Source organism: Natrix helvetica (genome assembly GCF_964273705.1).
Source record: "Natrix helvetica genome assembly, chromosome: Z".
Lineage (NCBI taxonomy): Eukaryota > Metazoa > Chordata > Lepidosauria > Squamata > Natricidae > Natrix > Natrix helvetica.
The window spans coordinates 37754728-37782393 of record NC_138554.1 but is presented as its reverse complement, the minus strand read 5'-3'; the positions used below and the strand labels follow the sequence as shown (position 1 = coordinate 37782393).

General features: G+C 41.0%; 2 protein-coding genes across 3 annotated transcripts in view; one reads left to right on the top strand and one right to left on the bottom strand.

Moving 5' to 3' along the window:
* The window catches only part of MED25 (mediator complex subunit 25), a 28809-nt gene extending 7952 nt beyond the window's left edge, over nt 1-20857 (top strand). Inside the window, exons 4-20 of one of the 2 annotated variants that reach the window (XM_081932303.1) lie at nt 316-440; nt 1655-1753; nt 3173-3293; nt 4869-5025; nt 9692-9819; nt 9896-9989; nt 10158-10354; nt 10477-10599; nt 10694-10779; nt 12977-13034; nt 15528-15635; nt 17564-17737; nt 18369-18470; nt 18630-18698; nt 19492-19665; nt 19873-20080; nt 20599-20857. In XM_081932303.1, the coding sequence (XP_081788429.1) occupies nt 316-440; nt 1655-1753; nt 3173-3293; nt 4869-5025; nt 9692-9819; nt 9896-9989; nt 10158-10354; nt 10477-10599; nt 10694-10779; nt 12977-13034; nt 15528-15635; nt 17564-17737; nt 18369-18470; nt 18630-18698; nt 19492-19665; nt 19873-20080; nt 20599-20708 (2133 nt within the window). In that variant the 3' untranslated portion in view covers nt 20709-20857. The remainder of the gene's footprint in view (nt 1-315; nt 441-1654; nt 1754-3172; nt 3294-4868; nt 5026-9691; nt 9820-9895; nt 9990-10157; nt 10355-10476; nt 10600-10693; nt 10780-12976; nt 13035-15527; nt 15636-17563; nt 17738-18368; nt 18471-18629; nt 18699-19491; nt 19666-19872; nt 20081-20598) is intronic. The other variant, XM_081932302.1, reaches the window with a different exon arrangement.
* Nucleotides 20858-23083: 2226 nt separating this feature from the next.
* On the bottom strand, nt 23084-26118 carry LOC309381375 (lutropin subunit beta-like). The gene is made up of 3 exons (XM_081932304.1): nt 25933-26118; nt 24465-24653; nt 23084-23355 (listed from the first exon to the last, which is right to left on the bottom strand). Exons 1-3 carry the CDS (start codon nt 25945-25947, stop codon nt 23125-23127), a joined length of 435 nt encoding a protein of 144 aa, XP_081788430.1. The 5' UTR covers nt 25948-26118; the 3' UTR covers nt 23084-23124.
* Nucleotides 26119-27666: the final 1548 nt, after the last annotated feature.

Below are 27666 nucleotides of genomic sequence, written 5' to 3'. Positions count from 1 at the left end.
ACAGCCGTATAGGAAGATGTAGCCTTGCCATACTTGCTAATGTCATAGTTGCTTTAAATTTCTGTTTCAATCATAACAACCAACTTTCTCTTTTATGAAGGCAAAGTATCAGCACCCAATGTGGGTGAAATTTGAGTCTTGCACATTCTCAAGAGCAGCAGATTATATGTACTATTGTAAAAGAAGCCAAAATCCTTAATTAGTAATAGAGTTTAAGCTAGGAAGAGTGTTCATGTTCATGTGAATCAGATTGTTGAAAATATCTCTGCCCAGAAGCCACTCTATATCCAACTTGTTTTCCAACCTATTCTACAGTATGGTGGTACCCAATACAGTCTGGTGGTGTTCAATACAGTAGACTGCGCTCCTGAATCATATGTACAGTGCCATGCGCCAACGAGCAGTGCCTATGAATTTGTCACATGGCTGGACAGCATTCAGTGAGTATAAGACTGTGTTAATGCTGTTTCTTCTTTAGAATACATTTGTCTGAGTGTAAATTTTTAAATGTGGCATCTTACTGAGATGAGAAAAATAATCTTGGAAGGCTAGTAGAACAAACATTTAGTCAGTGCTGTGCCATAAGATTATTTTCTTCTGCTTGTGACGTGTTTTAGCCTACAATCTGTGATGGGTAATATATTTGGCTAGATAACTGAACACGGTGAATTTAGAAATTCATGTAGATTCCCAGTCTAGGAAAAACTGGAAAGGAAGATTTAAAAAAACACACACACCTAAAGTTGAATCATAGCAATTGGATCAGAAGCGAAGGCTCCTGGGTTCCCATAAAAATGTGTGTTATAAGGCAAGTGGTAAAATTTACCATTATACCATCTATGAAGACTAAAACATATTTAAACGGCCCCTGCAGTATTTTTGAAATTTAGATCTCATAATTACCAGCCATGGAAGTTCAACTCCAGCTCATTTGGGAGACTCAAGTTAAAGGATGTAACTGTTGGGTAGTTTGATGCTGGAATTCAAACATAATAAGTATTATATAAAGTTGTAAGTTTAAATTCAGACATCTCAGATTAAAATATTTTAGTTGCAGACCAAGAGTAGAAAATGGTGTCTGAAGCCTTTGCAGCTCATTGTTTTGAAATAAATTGAAGTAAGCTAGATGGCTCAAGAAAGCTAAGGCACAAGGCTAGAAATTGAGAGACCATGAATTCTAGCTCCCATTTTAGACTCAAACTAACTAGGTGCCCTTGGAGCAGCCGGTCTTGCTCATGCCTAGGTAGGAGGCAATGGCAAACCACCTCTGAAAAACCTTGTCAAGAAAACTCCAGGGACTAGTCCAGGCAGCTACTAGGACTCAAAACGTATTCAAGCAGATGCACAGACACAAAACTGGATCAACTGTTGAATCAAATATAGCAGCTTTCTTTATGCTGTCCAGAGCATAAAAATAGTTTTGTTCAGATTATTGTAATTCAGTTTACATACACAAAAGAAGAATTAAACTTGTGGACTCATGCCTGAAAAGCAAACCAGGATACAAAATCATTCATCATGGCTTTCTGATTTGGATGTAACTACACTTTTAGATAGCCTTTTGGTTTGTTTGTTTATTACACTAAGAACTGAGCTGAATTGAATAAGGCTTTGGTCTTCAGCACCAGTTTTCGTATCCTTGTTGTCTTTGCAGGTTTGTGGGTGGTGGTGGTGAGAGCTGCAGCCTCATCTCAGAAGGTCTCAGTACTGCCCTACAACTCTTTGATGACTTCAAGAAGATGAGAGAGCAAATGTAAGTGATCATGAGGGGTGGGGGTGGGGGGGTGATGGAACAAAGGGCAGAAAATGTACAGGTACATTCAGTGAATGTGCTTGCGAGCAACCATCTGTTTTTAATATTAGCACAAACGGTCATGACTCCATGTTGGGGTTGATTTTGTGGCTGTGTAATTGCATCTGGAATTGCATCTGGAATTGTTTTACACTACCAGGAATTAGATTAAATAAAATGATTTTTTTAATTGTATCTTTTAGATACATTTACTTCAGTAAATCATGCAGTGTCTAGAATGAGAGGTTATGGCATAAGAATTGTGCTTCCGCCTATGCCATGCTGGCTGGGGAATTCTGGGAATTGAAGTCCACAAGTTTTAAAGTTCTCAAGTTTGGACACCCCTGGCCTATGCTGTAATTTTCCTCATGTAAATTTGTTTTCTTTTAAAGTAATGCTACATGCTTCCCATTTCTTCAAAGGGCTTATAGTTTCAGGGGTCGATCCATGAAAATAGGAGTCTTAATATATGTAATATTTGATCTGTTTACAATTTTAGGGTGGTGAAGAAGTGAACGTAGATTGATAAAACAGTTGACACAGCTCTTGAAACAATTGCGATACAGGAAATATGTGATCCAGTATATTAGCACTTAAAAGAAAAATTAAAGCAGCTTATTCAACTACCAGTTTAATCAGAGGCATGTGGAAAGGAATATTACATTTTCCACACCACTTTATGGGTTTAAGTGCCGCCCTGATAAAACTGCTGTGAACTATGAAGCAGGAAAATCCAAATAGTGTGGAGTTTAAAACCACCCAGTATGCAGATAAATTCCATTTCATCCACAAGCACACTAAAGAAATATTATGCTTGGTTTGCTAAATCCCTCACTCAGGTGTGGTATTTCTTCAGACAAGATAGTGCCATCCAGAAACATTAAAATAAAGGGCAAATTCGTAACATTGTTGCCCACATAGCTTATTTTCTACAGGTAATCCTAGATTTACAACCATTTGTTTGAGAGTTACAGTGACCATTGACAAAAGTGACTATTAACTGGTTCTCACACTTATGTCTGTTATGACTCCTCATTATCAAAATTGGCGACCAGCATGTAATTATGACAGTTGCAGATTCCTAGTCATGTGATCTCCATTTGCAATCTTTACAGCTGGCTTCTGATGAGCGAAGTTAACAGGGGAAGCCAAAGTTATTTAATGATTTCATGATTCACTTAACAATTACAGTGATTTGTTTAGCAATCATGTCAAATATCAGACATGACTCACTTAATAACTGCCTTGCTTAGCAAAGAAAATTCTGTTCCCGATTGTGTTTGTAAGTGACGGAGTACTTATAATATTGCACTGTGTACTGAATGTGTAATTCCCCAATTTTCATTCATTGTGTCCTTTTTTGTGCTCTCTCCCAAACAGAGGCCCCACACATAAAGTCTGCATCCTCATATGCAACTCGCCTCCCTACCTGCTTCCAGCTGTGGAGAGTACCACATATTCAGGCTATACAACAGAAAATCTGGTTCAAAAGATTGGTGAGGTGAGTAAAAAATGTTCAGTAGCCATTGCTCATTTTATCTGGGTAAGATATGTTAATGCTGCCAACCATTCCTCCATCTTAGTGGTCCCCAAACCTTTGTGCACCAGGGACCGGTTCCATGCACAGAGGCTTTTCCATGGACCGGAAGGTGAGTTTGTTTTTGTGTGCTGCCTGCATCCCACAGATGGGGCCTTCCTTGTTTGTGCGGACCAGTTTCTGGAATGTTCTGCTCTATCCAAATCATCTCAAATATTGACGCATTGTGGCCTAGAGGAAAACGGAGATTTCAGCCAGATATATGAAGAGCTTTTTTTATGCTGAAGGAGTATTATGCTGGAATGCCATGTGGTTGGTAGCAAAGCATGGCCAAAGCCTAATGCAACCAGAGATATCAATCCTCTGACACACCCTTTTCTCTTTCGAGCCTCATGGTGTGAGAACATGACATATATTCTCTTAGCAGATGTCTGAATTTATCTCCTACAAGGGGTTGTCTATCTCTGGTGGCCTCAGTAGCTCTCCTTTTGTCTCTTAATAAGGAATCTAGTATTCCCAGGGAGGAAAGTAAATGAATTTGCTAAAATAATATATCCTCAATTGAGAGCGTACTTTTAATAATGATGCAGATCAACTCAATCTGTGCAGCTTCTAGCTTTTCTTTAATCTCTTCTTTTATTATGAAAATTTTTTATTTATAAATTTGATTCTTGCATTTCCCCTTGTGAACATTTCCTTAAACAAGAAATATTTTATGGCCTTCACCATATTTATACTTCGTTGTTAAAGCCAAGTCTAGTTCTTCTCCTATAGACCCAAGTTAAATATTATCACATCAGATGACAATAAATCTTCTATAACTAATGCAGCCTCCAACATTGTTAGAAAGATGCTTAAAATTTACTTTGCAATTAAAAATGGCAAGCACCCAAGTGAGAAGACATTTGAAATAACATAATTATTTTTGAAATAGCTAAGACTAAGGAGGAAGACTAAAGGAAGAAAATGGGAAGGAGTAGACCATTAGATGTTTTTCTTCAGTTTGCCTAAACTGGGAACACTCCAGATTGCGGGTTTCACTTTCTATAGTTGCCATCCATGACCTTGGTGGTTGATTGTGAGAGACTGTGAGGATATGGCACAGGAGGACAAGGAGTTCAGCAAGTGGGAGAAACAGCACAATGCAGAGTGGGGGCCATTGAAAAGAAACATTCTCCCTTAACTGGTTTGCTACAGTTATTGGAAACTTATTTCTTAGAATATTATGTTGATTACTCTGACTAAATGGCTATCCAAAATTTGTGCTTCTTGAGTTTGCCAGCCTTATGGCATTAGGGAGTTTTGAAATTTACTTCAAAAATCTGGAGGCTATTCAGGTTGGGGAAACAGCAGATTTTTGTACTAGACATGTAGCTTGTCTTTCTACCAATGTTGCTTTCAACATTGAGCAGATCACTACTAGCTTAGCTTTAACAAAGACGGTACAACAGTGTCTTTACACATCATCTGCAGTTGTGAGGTAAGAAATGTATTGTATGGTTCTTCTCTCTGTTTATCTACTCTGTTTTTCTTCCCCAGCGGGGAATTCATTTTTCTATTATCTCCCCACGGAAACTGCCAGCTTTGCGCATTCTCTTTGAGAAATCTGTGACAGGGAACATGTTGGAGACTCAGTTGAAAGACTACAGTCAGGACCCCCGACACATGATCCTTATCCGTGGTATGGTACTTCCAGGTAAGAGCTGATCTTGGAAATGTGGATGAGACTAAAATAGATCATACTGGATTGTTACAAGTTTAACCTAGAGAAGAATGAAAAAAGCAATACAAGGTGTTTAGTATCCCACAAAGGGCAAGGAAGAGAGGAGAGACAGTAGTGAGATTTGATATTGGTCCTTGGACCTGCCTGACTCTTTCCCCATTACAACTTGAAATTAATGACATGATCATTAGGTTCATATTGTAATCATCTGATTAGATTTCCAGGGAGATTCTCAGTCATCCAGGCCATGGTTGTCCCAAAGATAACTTTTTCAAAAGGCAACTGGACTTTGTTTTTCCTTGAAGCTGTTTCACTACTCATTCAAGAAGCTTCTTGGATGAGAAGCAAAATGTCTTCAAGGAAAAACAAAAACAAAGTTGCCTTTTGAAAAGCTAGCATTGGGACATCTGATTAGATTAAGACTTGTTGTGTTTAGATTGGGTTTATTAAAATTAATGGGACAAATCACAGTTAATGTAACTCCAATGTATTTAATTGTACCTGCTCCTCTTTCTCCTCCTTGAAATTGGGGTGGGAGGGAGATATGGGGAGTACTCTTTGTCATCATTCACCCACACTACTTTTTTCCACAGCAAGCATTTCAATTTGTCTCCATGGTAGCCCAAATTTGTTTTCCAAAGGGATCTTGTCTTCAAAGTCAAGAATTGGGCTTGTTTTGGGGTTTTTCTTTTGGGTGTGTGTGTGTTATAATCATGAAGTAATTCAAGAGGGAAAAGAATCATGACAATCGTTTTATATTTCAGTGCTCCAGGAATCTTCGGTTTTCCCTTTTATCAGAAGTCCAGATTACCAGCTTTTATGCACCCTGTTTTACTGTGCAAAATGCCAAGCAAGAAGTCCTGGAAAATAGAGGAATAGCTATTTTTAGAAATAGGATTTCAATGCATTTTTGTTTCTGATTTTTCTTTACTAGGATAAGCAGAAGCAAATTTAAATAGGAGACTGATCAGGCTACAAAAATATGCTTGAACTTACACAAGCCATCAAATCCAGATATCATAGTAAAAGTATCCATGGCCCTCCAACTAGAAGAAGTAGGAGTTACATCTAACACTTTCATTTGATTCATTCACATACCTATTTTTCTAATTAAAAAAATTGGAATTCAGCATTTTAGAAATAATGCATTAAATTGTAAAAGCATTACAAGTAATACTGACCAAGGCCGGCTTCGGTTTCTTCATTTTAATTCATTTTTAAATTTAGTACGCTAGTATGTTTCTCTTGGCTACAAGGATTGCATCGGAATGGGTAACTTGTTGGTGCCAAGAGTGAGCCATAGCATTTTTGGTGGTGGGGAGTGATTTCAGGACATATTGCAGTACAGCTAGGACTTGCTTATTTTATTTCATTTATACAAATATTGTTATAGCTAACTCATTTGAGTGAGTGATTTTATCACAACAGTGAGAGCCAAAATATGAAAATAGTTCCCAAGTTTCAATGTATCACCAAGTCATGTAAAAACAATGATCTACAGAGGACCTCTGGGTAAAAGCATAATATATATAAAAAAAATTAAATGGATGTTAAGAATTGATTAAAAGAGGGGGGAGGGGCTTTTATGGCACCAGCCAGCCTCTTGGCTCCACACTTATATGTGCATATGTGCACCCCAAGCAAGGGTGCAAAGCTACATTTTTACATCTTTATGGAAGACCAAGAGAAGGCAGCTCACCTCATCTCAGTGTTCCACAGGGCAGGGACAACAGTAGAGAAGGCTCTTCTCCTGGATCCCACCAATTGGAATTTTTTGGCTGCCACATACCTTCCTTGCCTGACTGGGTGGGGCAAGCCGATGTAATGGGATGAAGACTGTTCCCATATGCCAAACGTTTAATGGAATGAAATAATAAAGGATGCATGCTGTGGGTCCCATCAGCCCAATTATTCCAGCTCGTGGGGTCCAGGAGGAAGGCCTTCTCTACTGTTGCTTCTGCCCTCTGGAACATCTTGTCCCCCTGATGTGAGTCGGCCCCAACCCTCCTATTTTTTCGTAAGGGCCTAAAGATATGGTTGTGCCTGTCGGCTTGGGGTCCCAGTGGCTGATCAGCCCAATGGAGGTCGTTGGTTGAGTAATAATAGATCTCATCTTTCCCCCACTTCACTCCCGCCCTCCTGATGGGTCTTTGGTTTCAATGTTCAATTTTAACTTTTCACGTTTAACTTAGATGTAACTGTAAGCCACCCAGAGTTACCCTATGGTAAGATGGGCCACCAATAAGTTTTACAAATGAATGAATGAATAACAGCATAACAAAGTTGGAAGGGACCTTGGAGGTCTTCTAGTTCAACATCTGCTCAAGATTAAACAGTCAAGAGGGGAGGGTGGGGCTGATGTCGCTACGACACGACATTCAATCTTGGAGCTCCAGGATTGCTGTCGATATCTCTGCTGCTGGACAGTCCATTTGGACCTAAACCTTCCCGTAGAGATGGTGATAGAGAAGGGCACATCCTGCTGATCTCAGGGACATTGCAAAGTCCCTGATTGATCCAGGAGAAGCTCTTTTTTCCGGCAACAATGAGAAGCAGCTATTGAAACTGCAGAAGGCGGGACAGCCATGGAAGAAAAGCAGGAGAGAGAGTGTATTGAAATGGTGAGATAAATTTTACTATTAGAGAAGAGAACACTCAAAAAGACTTAGAGTAAAATTAAAATTGAAGATAGAAGAGAGTAAGCGGCGAATTGATTCTGTATTAAACTTGGTGTGTTACCTTTTTTAAATTTTGCTTTTTTTTCTTATGGATGGAATTTTTACAAATGCCTCTTACTTTTTAAATTGGACTGGTTTCTTTTTTCCCTCTTCTTCTATTTTTCCTCTTTTTTCATATTTTTGGATTATGATTTTCTTTCTTCTTTTTTTACAACGCTCAGCTGGATTGTTAGTTTTTAAGCACTTAATTTTCTTAAGCCTGGAATTTAAAGAGGGGGTAGAGGCAGAGGAAAAAGAAGCAACACTGCCATCTAGAGGCTGGAGGCTTGGAAACATTGCGTTTTTTTTATTTCTTTTGAACATTCGATTCATATATAATACTTCAAGGCTCCTGATAGGGGAAGAGTACGAATTGTTTATACAGGTGCTCTTCTGGAGTACTATCAATAGCTGGATTGGAGTGAAGAGAAAACCTTGACTTGAAAGATTATAGTGAACTTGTTTGAAACTTAACAAAAAAGCTTTGGATGTGTTAGTGGCAGTGTTTATAACCTGGAAGAATGGTGCAACATGAAGAAGAAAAAGAATTAACATTGCAAATGATTGAAATTCAAAAAGTACAAATAAGTACAAAAAACATTGAAAAGAGGATGGAGAACATAAACAAAAAACAGAAAAAATAGAGGGAAGAGTTGAGAATATTTATAAAATGATGATGAAATTTGAAGATAAGAGTTCAAAATATTGAAGAAAAATATGAACAAAGTGATAAGAAAATTGCTGATATTGAAAGTAAATCAAGCGTGGTTGGAAATGACAGGAGTGGAATGTTGAAAGGAGAGATTAACGAACTGGAACCCTATCTCAAATCTCAAAACATGGAAGAAGAGAAGGGAAAAAATTTGGCAGAAACAATGAAAGAAATTTTGGCAGAAGCACCAGTGATAACTAAAGGCAAGCAGATGGAAGGAGCAGATGGAGGGTTTCGAGTCTTTATAAGATGCGCAAGGAACAACAAGGTGCCAAGAGAAGTCCACACAAGACTTATTATACAAATGCCACAAATGGCAAGAGATATAGGACTGCACTACTACTGGAAGGATACAGGATGAAGAAATGAAATGTTAGAATAAAAATTACGTTAAACTTAGTTAAAATTAGAGGATTATGTATAAAATAAAGTAATAATAGTTATAGCTAAATAAATGATCAATAATGATAAATATAAATATATATATATTATCAATCTAGTGTGTATATATATATTTATATATATACACACTAGATTGATAATATGAAATTTTATATAAATTCTAAGTGAGGACTATGGAGAGGATGTTTAAAAATTCTGTTATAAATGATAAATAATTCTATATAGAATAGAATATAAATATGTAATACTATTGGATGATTTCAGGATGATGTAAATGCCATCATATAAATTTATCTTAAATTTAGAATACTTTACATAAAAAGGATGTAATAATAGCTATAGTCAAATGAATGCTCAATAACCATAACAATTGTATACATACATATTAGAATGATGATAGGAGTTTTCCTGTAAATTGCAAGTGAAGACTATTGTGAGAAAGCAAAAAAGTTTTGTAACCAATTGACGCACTGTAAGTAATTGGAGAAGGATTTTTATTTTGTGTGTTTTATGTTTGTATGTTTTATGTTTGTCTAAAAAAAAAACTTTTAAAAAAACATTAAGCAGTCAATAAGTTTCCTTCTTGAACCATAGGGGATGGAATGTTCCATAATGCAGGGGAGCATGATAGAAATAAGGTTTGTGGAGTTTCATCCCCTTCACATGTTTGTATTTGTGTATGTGTATGAACAAGATGTAATTGGCAGTAGGGGATGTGTGCCCTTTTGATGATGAATAATATCTCTTGCAAATCCTGTATATTACTTATTGTGTATACTTAATGTCAACCTCTCTTCTCTGCATGCAGTAGGAGGAGGAGGAGCAACCAATAACAACCTGCAGCCCAAACAACCTGTATCCCAGCCTCCCCCAGTTCCTCCTCCACTCCCTCCGGCACAACCACAGGTTCTGCCACAAGTTTCTCAGCCATATCAGGTACATCCTTTGCCCTCAGGTAACAAATGGGTTGGGACCTTTCCTTTCCTTTCCTGATTGTTTCTTTCTGGTTTAGGTTACACAACCCACTACTCTTACTGCGGCCCAGGCAGCTGCTCAGTCTGCGGTGGAAGCTGCCAAGAACCAAAAGACTGGTCTAGGAACCCGCTGTGAGTCCCTATGTGTGTCCCAGGATTTGGGGCTGAAAGCAGTGCTTTCAAAGTTTAGGCTTGGAGTTGGGAAGGATATTAGAACAGAGGACAAAAAAGTATCAGAAGTGGTGATGATTATGGGTAGTGAGTTACACATCCACGTTTTTCTTTCTTTCTTCTGAACAGTCTCTTCATTGAATACCATGCAACCAGCTTTCAGTCAACCTCCTACGCAGAACCTTCCAACAGGCTCCGTTCCTGCTCTGACTCAAAAGCTCCCTGCCTCGTCTCAGTCTAGTCTGGTCTCCACAGTAACCACAGGCTCTGGCATGCTGGTTCAGCCACCTGTGCAAGCCTCCCCACAACCTGGCGCATCAGCCATGGTACATATGGGTCCTGATAGTTTCGGCAGTGGGAGGCAGACACATAAATCTTACAATTTTTTCCTTCAGGATGTGACTGGCTTGCCAACTGACTTTTGTGTGTCTCTTCTTCCTCTACCCAGACTAGTGGTGTGCCTCCCAACAGTATGAATGTGACTCAGCCAACACAGGCACAAATTGGAGCACCCCAGCAATCTATCCCAAACAAAGTAATGGCATGGAGTGGGGTGCTGGAATGGCAGGAGGTGAGAGCTGAATTGTGGAAGAGTAAGAAGAAAGATTCATAGGAGCTCCTTACCCTGATGCATTTTGACCATGTATCCCACCCTCTTTTCCTAGAAGCCGAAGCCAACTTCTGTGGATTCCAATACTAAGCTCACGCGTTCCCTGCCTTGCCAGGTGTATGTCAATCAAGGAGAGAACTTGTGAGTGCCTCTGGATCATTTAACAGAAAAAAGACACATTGTTTCTTATTTGAGAGCAGGGAGATGGAATCAAAACTGATGTCCTGATACTGATAGAAACAAGCTGAATTTTGGAGGATTTATGATGGAAGAACACAGAAAAATATATCAGAGTGCAATGAGTAGGAAGTAGTCAATCCTAATACATCGCCATCCTTGTCTATTTGGATAGTTTTCTTCCAGCCACAGGCTATCTTTTTAATTTATAAGTTCTTTTGTGAATACAGGGTCTGAATGGAACTAACAAAGGGAGTGAAACTAACTTTCAAAAGTTAGGAATTCCGGAGCAAGTTCTGTTCCCCCTCCCTCTTGAGAAAAAAAACCTAGAAATCTTACAACTAATCTGGAGTAGAACTTTTGTGGTGATTATATCTGTGAACCCTCCTCCTCTAAAGAACCTTCCAACTATATCTCAGATTAAACCATGGCGAGATGCTGATTTCCCACCCAGGAATCTTTAGGCCAGTGTTTTAAACTAGGCTTTGGTTGGGGGATTTTGAAAACTGACATTGACTCATCTTGAAGTTGCTATTACATGGTGAATACATAGTGTAAATGCTCCTTGCTATTGTATTTCCTACTTTGGTTTTTAATTGCTTCCAAATTTGTGAAAATTATTACTTTTAGTTGTACATAGTTTTGAATGTTTTAATAGGCGGTGATTAAAATAGATGAAACAAGTTAGATGTGTAACAAAATGTTGCAGTATTCAGTGTCATCAGTGTTTCAGTCAGTCATGTCCTTCTCCGTGATACTCTGTCCAATTTCCTCATTTACCCGAGTCGCTTCTCACTAAGACACAATCATCATTCCTCAGCAGTGATGTGCGGTGAGGTTTATGACTGGTGAGGCACTGACACAGTGCTGAGTTTCAAATATTTTTAGACTTGTGGACTTCAACTCCCAGAATTCCACAGCCAGGCATGCTCAGTTCCAATTTAAAGCGACAGCATTTGTTTTTCTTCTTTGCTCCTTCTTTCTTTTTCTTTTTCTTCTCCTTCCCCTCCTTCCTCCCTCTCTCCCCCTCTCTCAAACACACACACACACACACACACACACACACACACACACAGAAGTTGGATTGGACTATCTCTCCTACCCCTTCCCTCTCTCACTCACTCTCAAACAAACCCCCACACACACAAAAGTTGGATTGAATATCTTTTCCAGTGGCTTGAAAGCAGCTCCTCTGCCATCCCCCCCCCCCCCATTCCCCTGCTGCCTTTCCCAAACACCTCCACCATTGCAAATGCAGCCTGCTGTCTGGGTGGGAAATGCCTGGAACACAATAAAGCCCACCCACCACCTCCTGCTGGCAGGCTGGGGTGAGAGGAGAGGCAGAGAAGCTGGAGGGGAGCCGATCCGAGCCTTCCAAAAGAAAGAGGCTGGGGGAAGTGTGTGTACTACATCATGGCTCTTTGCCTGGCTTCCTGCCTCCTCCTGTGGTCTCCTCAGTGCTCGGTTGTGCTCTCCCTCCCCAAGTGTAGTTTGATTGCAGGTGGAGCCACGTTGCCTTTTCAAACTTGTAATGAGTGAAGCTGGGCTAGATTTTTATATAGTTTTATCCAGCTGTGTGTGTGAGAGAGAGAGAAATGAATGGGGGCCTGGGGAGGAAGTCACTACTCTTGGGGAGGGAGAGCACCAGTGAGGTTAAGCAGAGTCATCCACGGTGAGGCAGCAACTAGCTCAGCTTTTTCCTTTTGTTTTTGTTTTTTCATGATGAGAGTGGTGAGGCTCTGCCTCACTTGCCTCACCTGACTGCATGTCACTGTTCCTCAGCTCTTAAGCACATCTGAGCTACCTGTCCGCTATAAGGAACAAATAATTTTTTTGTTCCTCTGCAGACTAAGACACTTTTTATATGATACTATTTTGGAAATATTATTTCTGACCCTGGTTATATTCTCCCCAGGCAATCCTGTGTAGTCCTTAGAATTTTTTTTTAATCTTATCTTTCATAAATATTTGTTGATAAACTAACCAATAAAAGTGAAGCATGTAACAACTGTTAAAAGCAATATGTGAATACAATATCTAGAGTACATTAACGTTTTGAAAATTGTATTTTCAATTGTTTATATTTGTTAGATAATAACAATATCATCAGAGGTGGGATGAGAAATGCACAGCTGACTCTCCTCTCCTTGCTCTCTTGCAGGAAAGCTGAGCAGTGGCCCCAGAAGCTCATTATGCAGTTAATTCCCCAACAGCTCTTGGTAAGTGAAATGTATGGGATTTCTGAAGGCAAAGTGTGAACTAACACTTCACAAGCATGTGCAACATTTTGCAGAATGAGTGGCACCCTGATATTGCCAAAATGGTTTAAGAGCTACCTAATAAATATAGTGGCACTGGTTAGAACTTTGATCTGTACACACTCATCTACAGGGATCAGTGTGGAGACAAGTGTAAATCGATGTTCCTCAACCTTAGCAACTTTAAAATATGCAGACTTCAACTCCCATAATTTCCTAGTCAGCTACGATAATGGGAATTCTGGGAGTTGAAACCTGCATATCCTAAAGTTGTCAAGGTTGATAAACGCTGGTCTAAATTCACCCTCTTTCGGTCTCACTTAATCTTCCCTGTCCAGTTTGCTGGATGAAGTTAAAATCTTACTCTCATCCCACGAGTCTTTATTCTAGTGCCTTTCCTTTCATTATTAAGAACAGCAAAGAAACATTGATATTAAACTTAGCTTTGTAGATGACCTGAGGGGCATTTGAATAAAGAGGCTAGTTCTTAAGATTTATGGTAATATTGAGGCTGGTTCTGACAAATCTGATTTATGCCCTTTATTGGGCATGCTATTCTTGTTGTTATAGTGATCTTAGTTGTAACTATGGGTATGGGAACAGCCTTGCCATGCTGAACAATTTTTATAAGGATTAAACAGTGAAAGATGGTCTGCTTCTATGGGCATGACAGACGGCACACTCGAGTGGGCAGGCTTTTCTTCTGTAAGTCTTATGTATAAAGAAAAAAGGGGTATATTGTTAAGTTGGTGGAGGTGTCTGAAACTTCTAGCCTGTCTCTTGTATTATTATATATACCATATTTTTCAGAGTATAAGATGCTCCAAAGTATAAGACACACCTAGATTTTGGGGAGGAAAACAAGGGAAAATTATCTGCCTCTGCCTCACAGCAATTTGCCTCCTTGCAATAAACAGTACAGACAATATACACTGTTTGTAGTGTTATATTTCAGACTATACTTGTATAGACGCTGTTAAAATGTGCTTTCTGGAAGTATAGTTATTCTCTGCTATTTAAAAGAATAGCACTTTTAAAAACAATAGCACTGGGCCTCTTCAGATCAAGCATTTATTTTAAAAAGTCTTTTGTGTTAAGTTGTCTAGAATAATAATAAAGCCGTCTTTAAAAAATAAGTACAGTCTTTAAAAAATAATTTGAACATTCTATAGGCATTTATAGTTGTTGACTTACCTCATGATGGCGAACCTATGGCACGCGTGCCACAGGTGGCCCGCGGAGCCATTTGTCAGGGCAGCCGAGGCACTGGCCAGCTGAGTTCACCGTTTTTAAAAGCCATTTTTTCACCCTCCCCAGGCTCCAGAGGCTTTATGGGAGCCTGGGGAGGGCGAAAAGAGCCTCTCCCGCCCCTCTGGAGGCTTCAGGGACCGTCTGGAGGCTTCCCTAAAGCCTTCGGAACACTTAAAATGACCCTCCGAGCAAACCGGAAATGACTTCTGGTTTGCTCGGAGGGTTGTTTTAAGTGTTCCGAAGGTGTCAGGGAAGCCTCCGGAGGGTCCCTGAAGCCTTCGGAGCGCTTAAAATGACCCTCCGAGCAAACCGGAAGTGACTTCCGGTTTTCTCGGCGGGTCGTTTTAAACGCTCCGAAGGCGTCAGGGAAGCCTCCAGACCATCCCTGAAGCCTTCGGAACGCTTAAAATGACCCTCCGAGCAAACCGGAGGTTTGCTCGGAGGGTCATTTTAAGCATTCCGAAGGCTCCAGAGGACTTCTGGGGGGGCGGGGGAGGCTCTTTTCGCCCTCCCCAGGCTCCTATAAAGCCTCTGGAGCCTGGGGAGGGTGAAAAAAGCATGTAAAAATGGGGGGTGGTCGTGCCTGTTGTGCGTGCATGCGCACTGGGGGGGGTGTCATGCATTGCATTATGGGTGCGGCACGCCCGCACACGACCCCCCTTCGCTCCTCCCACTTGTGGCACGTGAGCCAAAAAAGGTTCGCCATTGCTGACTTACCTCCTTGCAGCAAACAGCCTGATTAGCACAAGAAAAAAAATTTGCTTCCCACCAATTTGCCATGTGGAGCAAACAGCTAGTTTCACTTTCAATTTCTCCCGATCATCAGCTGTGAGGCTGCAGGAATTGCTATAGCTTATTGAAGCCTTCTCAAGCCCCTTTTGCTGCAAAGAGGTAAATTGCTGAGAGGCAGAGGCCAAAGGGTGGGTGGGACTACATTCGGTGTATAAGACACACCCAAATTTTCACCCTCTTTTAGGGGGGAAAAGGTGTGTCTTATACTCCGAAAAATATGGTAAGTTCTTATATTTTTACAGTAAGTCTATAGAAGTTGTATTATAGGATAGTTTTTGTCCTTCAGCTTTATTTTTTAGCATCGCTGGATTTCCCAAAAATTTGTCTTAATTGAAATTATTGACAAATTAGCATGGCTTGGAATATACAAAGATTTTGTTCCACCTGAATTAATCCATTCCTTCTTCACAGACAACTCTGGGTCACCTGTTCCGCAATTCTCGCATGGTGCAATTCCATTTCACCAATAAGGACTTGGAATCCCTCAAGGGACTGTATCGCATCATGGGCAATGGATTTGTAAGATTCTACAATTGCTGGGATGTGGACATGGTTAAAAGATATTCAACTAAGTTGAAGAATTAGAGGCTTCCAGTTGAGGCTTAGTCATGATGGACAATTTAAGGCACCCTGTTTTCTTTCCAGTTTGGAAAGCTGCCTGATGAGTAAACTGATACAATAGTCAAAGGATACATATAACTGTGTATACTGGTACTCCAGTACATAAAATTTCTAATACTGTGTTTCCCCAAAAATAAGACAGGGTCTTATTTTCTTTTGACCCACCCAAAGTTTGCTTGGGCCTTATTATTGGGGGGGGGGTCTTATTGGTTTGGGGTTGCTGGGTGGCTGCTCTCTTGCGAGCGGGCACCCGAAGAGCCGGGCACAGCTTCAGGGGCAAACGGCTGTGTTGCGCTGTCGCAGCAGTGCAACAAAGCCGCCATGAGGTGACCATGTTCATGAGCAGCTGCCCGGCAACCCCCCTTTCCAGCCGGGCAGAGTGCCACTCACCGACCCAATAATATCCCAAAGGCGTTAAGCCGCATGGCGCTCTGCCTCGCTGGAAAGAGGTTGTGCGAGCACTTGTTCTGCCTCCAGCACGCGTGCCTCCCAGCCTCACCATGCCCAGCTCTCCCTGTAGAGCTGGGCCAGGCCACTGCCGCCGCCCTGCTGCCACTGCCACCATGCTCCGAGCATAACCGGCTTCCAAACTCCGGAGATCCGCTGCCGAGTCTTTCGGCAGCGGCCGCTCTGGGACTACTCTATGGTTGTGGGCTGGCTGCGGGAAGATTCTGTCCACCAGAGTCTTCCAGCAGCCAACTCACAACCATAGAGCATAATCCCAGAGCAGCCGCTGCCGGAAGAATCGGCAGCGGATCTCCGGAGTTTGGAAGTCGGTTATGCTCGGAGCATGGCGGCGGTGGCAGAGGGGGCAGCAGCGTCACCCTGGCCCAGCTCTACAGGGAGAGCTGGGCATGGTGAGGCTGGGAGGCACGCGAGCTGGAGCTAAAACAAGTGATAGCGCAACCTCTCTTTCCAGCCGGGCAGATCACCACGTGGCTTAGCGCCTTTGGGATATTAGTGGGTCGGTGAGTGGCGCTGTGCCCGGCTGGAAAGGAGCATTGCTGGGCCGCTGCTCGTGAGAGCAGCTGCCCAGCAACCCCCTGATCCAGCTGGGCACAGCGCCACCCACCAACCTAGCGGTATCCCAAAGGCATCAAGCAATGTGAGCGCCTTTGCCCCCCCTCCCCCTGGCTCCTGTAGCTTTGCGCCTTAGGGATATCACTAGGTTGGTGAGTGGTGCTCTGCCTGGCTGGAGGGGGGGGGGTTGTCCAGGATGCTTATTGGGGGAGGGCGTTAATTTTTGGGAAACATGGTATTACTGACACTTTTTAGAAAGTGATTTTAATGGAGAATGTCTTAGCATGTTGATGAAGTTACTTGCCTGCCATGTTATAAATTCCAGAATTGAATTCACTTGATCAGGATAGTATAAATCCTGGAATTATAACTAGTAAATCATGATCTTACTGACATATCAGTGGGGCTTCTTATTCTGTCAAGATTGCTAAAAGAGATCCTTTAATGGTAGTATTGAAGAAGTGGAGTGATTAGTGAGGATGTTCTCAGTTTAGGTGACATTATTATAGAGGTCCCTGATTTTGAGGATTCATTAGTAGTTCAGTTTTATAACTTGCATTAATATACCTACTCATCTGTGTTTTTTTGTTTTTCCTGATGTATTTAGTTTGGGCCAATGTAGTTTTTTTTTTAATTTTCTTCTTCACTTTTATATTTTTTTCTGATATTAAATGACTTTGTGATCCCTGAGAGAAGAGCAATACAGCATACCAATGTAAATAACAAAGCGCAAAAGATTTCATCTTGGAAGGACATTTCTCAGAAACCGCCACCCTTTAGCCGTTGTACTTTTTTTGTCACATGAGCAGGCAGGCTGTGTCCATTTCCCTCACACAACGCCTTGTGAGGTGCGAGTGCTGATGCTGCTCTACTCCTCCAAGAAGAAAATCTTCATGGGGCTCATTCCGTATGACCAGAGTGGTTTTGTCAACGGGATCCGCCAAGTCATCACTAATCATAAACAAGTTCAGCAGCAAAAGGTCAGTAGCTGATTCTCTTGGTCTTATTCCCCCCCCCCCCCTCAGCTGTATGTTCAAGCTTTTCAGCAGACCGAATCTGTTGAATTCTAGAGCTACCTCAGGTGTGTTCCCTAAGAGAAATACCAGTTTTGTCTCCAAAATTATAGGCTTCTCTGTACTTCTAGTTAGTATATTTTGGGTACATAATTTGTTAATAAACTGGAAGATAAGATCTATTGATATTCAGCTATTCTATATCAAATTTCTGCCTTGGAATACTATGTAATGAAAAAAAAACAGAAGGGAAATTTTATAACTGAAAATTACTTCTGGGTGTGTTGAAAAATTTACCACATTTCACAAGTTTCATTTAATACATTTCTTACAGTATTTTTTGCTTGGTAATAAAATAAAGCTGTGCCATTTCTAAGCATATAGCACCTTTAGTTTTAATTCCTTTAATTAGTTTTACTTTTAATTCCTTTAATTCTTTTAATTCATTTTGTATTTGTACAAAATGTTTTATTTGTGCTTCTCTATGGGAGTACATTCCAAATATTTTGGACTACGGAACATTTAACACTGGCATTGTGTAATGCTAGAGTTAACTCCAGAAGGCTGTAATTTATTTCTTCTTCATCTCTCTTTATAGCAGATGGGGGGTTCTCAACCCATGGGGTCCACACCCAACACACAACCCTTCCTGACAAAGCAGCCTGGCACTTTGCCAGTAACTCCAGGAGTCCAGCAGCAGGTAAGGCATTAAGCAGAGTAGATTTTGCCCTGACTGCCTTTGGGCAGCAGTCACACAAGGCAGAAGAGAGCTACATGATCTTGGCATCATGTCCCAGCTTAGAACTGCATTAACTGTCTCCTTGCCTCACCGGTCACTCCTCCTTTTATCTTTTTACAGATGGGTGGGCAACAGGTGAGCCCCGGTATGCCTCAGGTGGGAATCATGGAAGAACGGCAACAAGGTTTGGTGAGTCCCTTGTGGAAGTGGAAGCTGCTGTATTTTTTCCAAGTGGATTCATCCCATCTTTGAATCATTATTTTCTTGCAGCTCCACTTCTTTGATCCTATAAAATGGTGCTCTGGATGGAAAGAGCATGGAGGCTAAGAAAATTTATCTCTGGGTTAATTCAATAGTCTCATTTCATAAATGAGTGGTACACAAGCTAAGACCTCGGGACCTTGCACATAGACTCCCATACCCTGCCAAATGTTGCCAACAAACTAAATTTAAGATGATAAGTGGGAAGGATGTTGTTTAAAAAAGAATGTCATTTAACTATTAAACAAATTTAATGTATTTTTCACTACACTGTAATTAGAAAGATGGCCTTCAAGCATAACATATACCACATCACCCTAAAGGAAAACAACATTTTGGTTGGAGTTGCCTAATGCTTGCCTGGCTTTTCATATTCTTTTTTTCAGTCTATTGATGAAGAACACAAATATGTTCCTATTGTGGTTCATTTTTCTCCCAAATATTATTTTGGCTTGAAATGACTTTCCCTTATTTAACAGGCCTTCAGGCAAGATTTCTTTGTGTCTTTAAATTATTTGGTCACTGCAGAAGTCTTTCAGCTGCACGCCATATAGTGAGATCAGCAAATCCCTGTCAAAAAGTCACATTCTTTTTAGCACTAACCCCATATTTTTGGGGGGTTACCTACAATACCTTTGCATTGGTCTCCAGATTTATGGGAAATAATCAATTGCTTTGTAGATTCTTGCAAGCAATGAAATATTTCTTCTCCTTTTCATAGTTGCAGCTCCGAGTGCAGCAACCTCAGCCAGCTGCCCCACCTACCAATCAACCTCCACAAGTACAGGGTCCCCCCCAGGCTGGGCCACAGGCGACCCAAGGAGGGGCCATGCTTAGGCCCCAAAACCCAGGAGCCAACCCTCAGCTCCGAAGTCTTCTTCTAAGCCAACAACCGGTGAGTGCTATCTTTTGCTCTCCGCGAGCCCCCCCCCCATTCTTTTCCACTTTTTAAAACTGAAGAAGTTTGCTGAAATAGTAGAGCACCGCAACTCCTTTGTTTCTAAGAGCAAAGAGAAGTAGCTGCATTGCTTTGCTTAGCTTAACTGGCACTTGTAATAGTCCAAAAAGAATGCTATGCTTCCCCCTCTTCTTTTATACACAGCCCCAAGCTGGAGTCCCTCAATCCCAGCAGCCCCTTCACCACCTACAACAAGGGTCTTCAGGAATGTTACCACACCAGCCCATGGGGCAGACTCTTGGGCATCAGCCTCCTGGGCAGCAACAGCTCCAGCTTCCAGGACAGCCTCTCATGCACCAAGCTCCTGGGCAGCAGTGGCCAGCCCAGATGGCACCACGGCCACAATTGCAAGGTATGGGCAAGCTTGGTCTGAATTGACCAAAAACAAAAACTGCTACTCCCATCCCAGAAACAGCTGCAAGCTGCTGAGAGTTGGGATAGGATTTTTGCTTTTGGTGAAAGGAGCTATTTCTTTCATCAAGGCACATTAATTTGCAGAGGTGGGGGAGATAGGCTTGACAGGAGCATATGTCACTATCTAGTTGAGCAGGTTATTATCTATAGAACATGGGCAATAGATGTGAAATATAGTAATGTATAATAAGGTAAGAGCTGTGATGATGCTATTTCCTGATGATCTGGCTATCTTAAGAGGGATTCATTGACTAAGGGGAACAATACATTAGCTATTTCTGGGGATGGAAGAGAAACAAAGGCACCAATCTTTTATTAGGCTTCCCTTTTGGGTAAAGCATTTGTTCAGAATGCCCCAGTGGATATAAAACTAAGCAGAGCACTATAGCTAATCCTGTAACCAAAGTTTCTTCACTGCTGTTCTAAAGCCCCTTGGTGTTGTCCTTTCTCTCCCAGGTCAAATGTTAATGAACCCTGGTCCCCGGGGGCCTGTTTCTCAACCAGGCCTGCAGCAAGTTCCTGCCCCCAGCATCATGGAGGATGACATCCTCAGAGACCTCATCTGAGGACGCAGGAGGATACTCCTCCAATGTCACCCAGTGCTGAAATCATCTCTGTAAACTGGGAAGATGCTTCCTTTCCAGAGAATATTCTTTTTTTCTCATTTGTAATTTTTTTTGTTCCTCTGTTAAGAAATATTACACACTTTCATTGATGTTGGTCTTTCCTGAGATTCATTCTGTTTCTCACTCCATCTGCTGCAATTTTGGAATGTCACCCAGTTCTGCTGTGTTGTAGAGCACACTAAGAGTTCAGTCCAGCTTCCCAAGTTCCTTGGTGGTTTTCAATTAATTTTGGTATGGAAAGATAATTGAATGAAAGGAGAGAGAAAGTAAAAGTGATCCTATTGTGAGGTATGTTGTGAGATATTGGAGAGATCCAATATCACTCAAAGAGCATATATCTAATGATCTAAAGCAGTGGTGGGCAACCTTTTTTTTCAACTGAGCCAAATCTCGCCAAAACCACGATTGAAATTTACTTTGAGAGCCACATTTTTAAAACCGAAAATACATAGGATGGTACACTGTTTTTAGTTTCAATAAGTTTTTATTGAGAATATTCTGCATGCAAGTATCCACATAGGTCGGGAGGATACAAATAACACAACTAATAAAACAAAAACTTTAGAACGATATTATTTATCGATAACGTTAAATTCCATAAAATTTGCCTTACAATGTAGAGAAAATTACATCCTGACATTGACTGACAAAGTCACAACCACTAATGTGAACATTGGCCTTGCATTTCCTTGGATAGTTTGAGTAAGTCAGGTTTGTATGTTGTTGTTTTTAATTTCATCTCTCTCTCCCACTTTCTTTCTTTTTTTCTTTTTCTTTCTCTCTCTCTCTGGCTCTTTGTCTCTCTCTCCCTCCCTCCCCCATCTCTGTCACTCTGTGTGTGTGTGTGTCTGTCTGTCTCTCACTCACTCTGTGTGTGTGTGTGTCTGTCTCTGTCTCTCCCTCTGTGTCTCTCCCCTCCCTTCCTCTCTCTCTGTCACTCTGTGTATGTGGGTGTGTCTGTCTCTCACTCATTCACTTAATCACTCACTCTGTGTGTGTCTCTCTGTCTGTCTATCTGTCTCTCCCACCCTCCCCCTCTCTGTCTCTGTGTGTGTGTGTGTGTGTCTGTCTGTCTGTCAGTCTCTCTCTGATTCCCTCCCTCACTCCCTCTCTCTGTTCCTCTCTCTGTCTGTCTTTCTCACTCTCTCTCACACACACACACACACACACACACACTGTGGTCACCTTGTTGAGTGTTCCAATCACATTTGAAACACTCAACAACTGGCCTGCATTTATGGTATTTTGCAGCATTCTGCAGTCATAGGACCAAAATTGGTTGTCACTCGCCCGGGCTTTTGCAGAAGCTTCCCTCCGAAGCCCGAGAGGAGGGAGGGGAGCGAGCACCCGGCACACAGAAGAGCCACATTAAAAGGTGTAAAGAGCCGCATGTGGCTCCCGAGCCGCGGGTTGCCCACCACTGATCTAAAGCATAGGTGTCAAACTGGTGACCCACAGGCCAGAACCGTCATGTACAGGCCACACCCATCCCAGCTCAGCCAAGGGAAAAAATGTCATGATACACCATGTGATGGCAACATGATGTGGCAAGTTTGACACTCGTCTTTCAAAGGAGGAGTTATTTTAATAGGTATATCAGAGGAAAAAAGGCATGAGGGGTTTCTTTTCCTCAATCTCTCTCATTTGAAATGTGCACTTTCCGCACCTTCCATTCTCCTCAGAAGGCAAGAGTTCAAACCCTGATTTGAACCCTAATTCAAATATCACTTCTTTCCTTATAAATCCCTACAGCAACCCTTCTTTTGATTTACAACTGTCCAAATTATAGCAGCCCATATACATTGTATTCCAATTCAGGACTGGTGTGGTGGCCTAGAAGTGTCGCCTCATAATCAGGAGGCTGAGAGTTCAATCCTAGGTAGAGGCAGATATTTCTCTCTCTGGGCACACTGAGAATATATCTGTTGAACAAAACTCTGCATTGTGACAGGAAGGGCATCTCGCTATTAAAACACTAGCTCTTCAGCTACCCAGACTCCACCCTGCAAGGGATTATGGGGTCATTAAAAGATGATACATTGTATTCAAATTAGCTTTCCAAATGCATAATGGTTTGGATTGCTTTCTACAACAGAGGCTTTCATAGGGAAGAAGTAAAAATTTAAGTCCAGGATGCTACATTTCATTTTAGAGTTTATCCTCAGAAGCAGAGATAATATAAGATTATAATCAGAGTGAGTTCTTTTAATATATGATCCTGTTAGAAGATGGGAAAATAGATGGAGTGAACATGCAAGGACTGGAATGAAGTATGTCAGTTACATTCAATAAAGCACTTCTACAAGCATATGCACTATTGTTGGCCTAGCAGGCATTTATTAGTCACCCTTCTTTATCAGGCAAGGCGATTTTGGTTGCTACAGGAGTCAGGCCCAATGCCCTGAACAGTACAGTCACTGGAATCCATATTACATAGGTGACAATGACAACTGAGAGCTACAGGGTAGATGAAAGACGGATCAACATCTGGAGGACAGCCTTGCAGAAGTACAGTCTCATATTGTACTTCTTTGTAAATGCAGACCTTTTGGTTGAAGGAGGAGAAGAGAGGCTTCAACAGCATTTCCTGTAAAAGACAGAGAGATTGGCTAGACATGACAGGCTTTTTCATGGGGCAGCACCCAAAAATGTCACAGGTGCCACCCTTCTGCCTAGTGTTGGCCTAATTTCTCTTACCTGCCTATTTGCGTATATATGGCTTGCTACTACCACAAACATGCTGTTACCAGCAACCTCCAGAGGTCCCTTCTCAAAGCTATCAAAACTGGGAAATTGGTTAGGCCATTCACTGCCTTTGTGGTGAATAGTAGGAAGATGTAATGGCAAACTGGGCAGCAAAGTGGTCAGATAAAAGCAAATAATGAAGAACTAAGGCTCTCCAATGACATTTTCTGTCTGGGAAACTAAGGCTGCACAAAGCCTCTTGATAGGAAGAAGTTGCCTGCTGTTCTAGGATGAACTGCAAAGCCTGGTAGGCTGTAATATGTAACAGGAAATCTACTGTTCAGGGGTGTCTGTATCCCCTCTCCCAGTAGTAGCCAAGCAAGTGAAGAGCAGTTATCTCCTTGAGTCAAGTAACACCCTATTTTATGAAGGTTACAATGCCCTTAACGTTAAGGCGCAAATGGTTAGGAGACTGAGGAGTGGGTAGCTGCAAAGCAAGCTCCTTCAACCCCCTTTCTGGGCTAATGTTTAAGTACCCCCATGCAGGATTCATGTGCCCATCAACTGAAGTCAACTCTCAGAGTATCTCCAAAAAGGCATTTTGTCAAATTAACCAAAGTAACAGTTTCAATAAACATAAACTACATCTACAAGATTTTAGAATTCTCTCCAAAAGTCACCAAGGGGGGAAAACTATTGGCTGTAAACCAAGGCCAAAGTCCCTTTCCTGGCAACTTTATCTTATCTGTCCATTATGTCTGGCTGCAGGAAACAAACAGTAGCAGCCTCTAGGGAAATGTGTAGCTATGACTGCAGGTTTTTTTCAAGTCATTATGTTGGCTTGAGTCTTAAAAGGGTGCTGGGATAGAGGATAGCTTTCTCATCTTAGGGGTCTTCTAGGCACATAAACTCACCAGGCATTATGGTCATCTGTGCTACCTTGGGACAAGGAATGTTGTCCTAACACTTCTCAAGGGTGTTTGGTTGGTGATTCCTCCCTCATATACCCACCTTGGTCTTACAGTAACCACTACAGATGGAAGTGGTGATGGCCATGCAGACAGGGCAGTCATCCTTCTCAGCTGCAATGGTAGCATTGACAGGGCGGCAGGCTTGATTGCTGCTAGCCATGCCACTTTGGAGAATGGAACAGTGAGTGGCAGCCAGGAACAAGAATGTTGCTAGCAACTGATTCTTTGCCTGGATGTAAAAGAGGGAAGAAATGAGAAAGATTTCATAGCTTTGGCATCTGTTTCAGAACATAGTTTAGAACATCTAAGGGATGTTATGCAAATGGGATTGATATTGTTGGGCAGCATGCACATTTAATAAATTATTATAGCTTCAATAGGTAGTCTTCTGGTCTGCTGGATCTGCCTTTTATTACTATTGTTTATGAGTCACAGCCATAAGAGACAAATAAGACAGAATATCTCTGAGCCCAGGATTTTTTGGCAGCACAAATATTGAACTGCATAGATTACAAGGTTTTCACACAAAAGTTCATTCACTGTTCTTCCTAAATTTAGCATCTAATTTAAATATGCAAATATTTGTGCTGATTTCTCTTTAACTATTTATAGTAACCATTTCCAGGTTTCTGATCACTGCCAATTGCCCAAATCTCTGCCCACAGATCGTGACCTGTTTTACTAATCACTGATATACCTGAAAAACACTTGGATGCTAAATTGATTTTTTAAAATACTACCAAAATTATTTAATAAATGGACAAAGGTGCCAGAATTGTATTTCTATACTTATTCCAAGGAGAGAGCATCAGGGAGGGGGAGGAAAGGGGGAGGGTGTAGGTAGCTGCAGCCTATTTATGAGGGGGTTGGGTGCTCCTCCTCAACTAGGCCTTCCTTAATCATTTAATTTTCATACCACATAATTGAATTAATATATATGAATCTAAACACTTAACATAAAATATACTTTTTATCTGGAAAGATATGGAAACCTTTGAAAAAGATCTGTTTTGTCAATAGTCTCAAGCAGGTATTTCCTCAAGAGTCCATATACCCAGTCCATGCTTGCTAAGTAGTGCCTAGTGAAGCACCACAGAATTCTTTTCACCCAAACATGTAAAGCAAACTTTCCCCAATGTTGATTGTGTTTATCACAACTTTAGAATTCCTAACCTGTACTTTAAATGTGTTCATCTCATCCTGAAGGCACTCAGAGAAAGCAAACATAAACTTGTTGGATGTGAGAGTTGGAAAGAATTGTTCAACCTGTTAGTAAAGACTTGTATTTACGGTATACTTAACAATGCCTAGACTGATTAAAGTGAATCCACCAACTCTTCACGTAGGTAGTCCCTAACCACTGAGAAGCCAATATTAGCCAACAATTAACTTCTTTGCAATGTCCTATTATGCCAAAGCAACATACCATGATCTGAAACCTCAGTAGATTATGTTAATGTGCAAGAAATATCATTGACCCAGCTACCTGCCGCCTCATTTGTACATACCTGCATTAACTTCATAGCGTCTCTAGGGCTGTCCTCCAATTGTGGTGTATCTGCCTCTCTCTTGCATTTTTATAGGGCTTTCCCCCCTCCCATCATACAGCTTCAAGGGCAAAAATCTAATAACCAGGATGCAAAAACAACAAAGGATTTAAACAGCATAATCACAGTTCTCGCTGGAAATATTGGTTAACTATTGGCTCCTAGATTAAGGAAGCAACACTTAACTATTTCATTTCAAGTCTGGATATTGATGTATCTTCATTTAATCAGAAAGTTGCCCAGCCTGCTGGATTTTCTCACTCCACCCTACTTACTTCTCCATTTTTGTAACAATATTGTGAAGTGGATATAATTGAAAGAGACTGAGCCAAGCTCACATTTGTAATTGCAGATGGAGAAAACTAAGCTTCCCAATCTGCTATGGGCAGCAACCTGGATACTATATTACGGTAGGGTTACCAGATTTGACCTGCAAAATTCCAGATGATCACCAATTAGGGGAAAGGGCTTTTCTGTGCTTTTTTGCTGCTATCTAGTGATGATTGATAGTCAGATCACAATGGCTTTTCTAACTAGGATTTATATCTGGCAAGTTTCTTCATTTGATACAGTGAAGATTACACAGAGCCCAAGTTTTATGAGCAGTAATTAGGATCAAGGATGGTTAGAACATGAAGATCAGAATATATGTTGTAATAATAAAAGTCAATGAGTTTCAAGCATAAGGTAGGTCTTCTTAGAGCGAGAAATGCACTGAATCCTTTGCTAGTGGAAAGATAAAATGTAAAAATAACAATAATGATAATATCAACCCGTATCAACCAATAGCATGAGTCAATGGTATCTGTATGCATTTTTGAATGTTCAATAACTGAGTTTCATGTTTAATGAACAAAATATATAATAATGATATGGCAAAGACAAGCAATGGTAGTACCAATAATAATTGGCACCTTGAGAGCAATCCCAAAACAACTGGAGCACCACTTGAACACCATAGGCATTGACAAATTTGCCATCAGTCAATTGCAGAAGGCAGCTTTACTTGGAACAGCTTCCATTCTGTGACAACATCTGCAACACTGTCAAACATTCACATTTGCCTATACCAGGTGCTTCATAAGTACTCGATACATAGACAAAAATGCCAAACCCAGTCTGAACATCTGACTGGCTGTGCGATGATCAATAATGATAATAAATTATGATAATGATAACAACAGTAGTTGTAGTAGTAATAGTATTAATAGTATTTCCTAGTTGGAAATTTTGCATTCTGCAAAATTGTTTGAATGACCATTCTAGGTGAAGGAATAAGAGTACACTGCTCATGCTGGTGTGGGAAAGGTGTTTGACACTAGTTCTTGACTCCATCTGCTCTTAATGTAGTAAATGCTTAGATTGGTGAGTGCATGTTCTAGGACAGAAATGAGAAAATTAGACACAGCAGACCGTTTTTACTAAATTTGGTGAATTAAAGCACTATGACTTTTAATTCCTTCTGCTTATAGATTTACTTTGATCCCTGCTTTGAGTCCATGATCAGTGATCTGATGTCACTGAAAGGAACAAAGCAAATAGTTTTTCTGAGTCTGGCAATTAAAGCATCATTTTGCCCTTTAAATTTCTTCCCAATGAAAAGAAAAAGAGAAATTCATCTCTGCCCACAATACATAGGAAGAGGGCTCTGAGCCACAAATTGGTTTCTAAAGAACTTGATGGGGCCCATAGTTT

Coding starts and splice junctions, on each gene's coding strand:
- LOC309381375 (XM_081932304.1), bottom strand. Junction 23,356..24,464: donor GTGGTTACTGTAAGACCAAG/GTGGGTATATGA, acceptor TGTCTTTTACAG/GAAATGCTGTTGAAGCCTCT.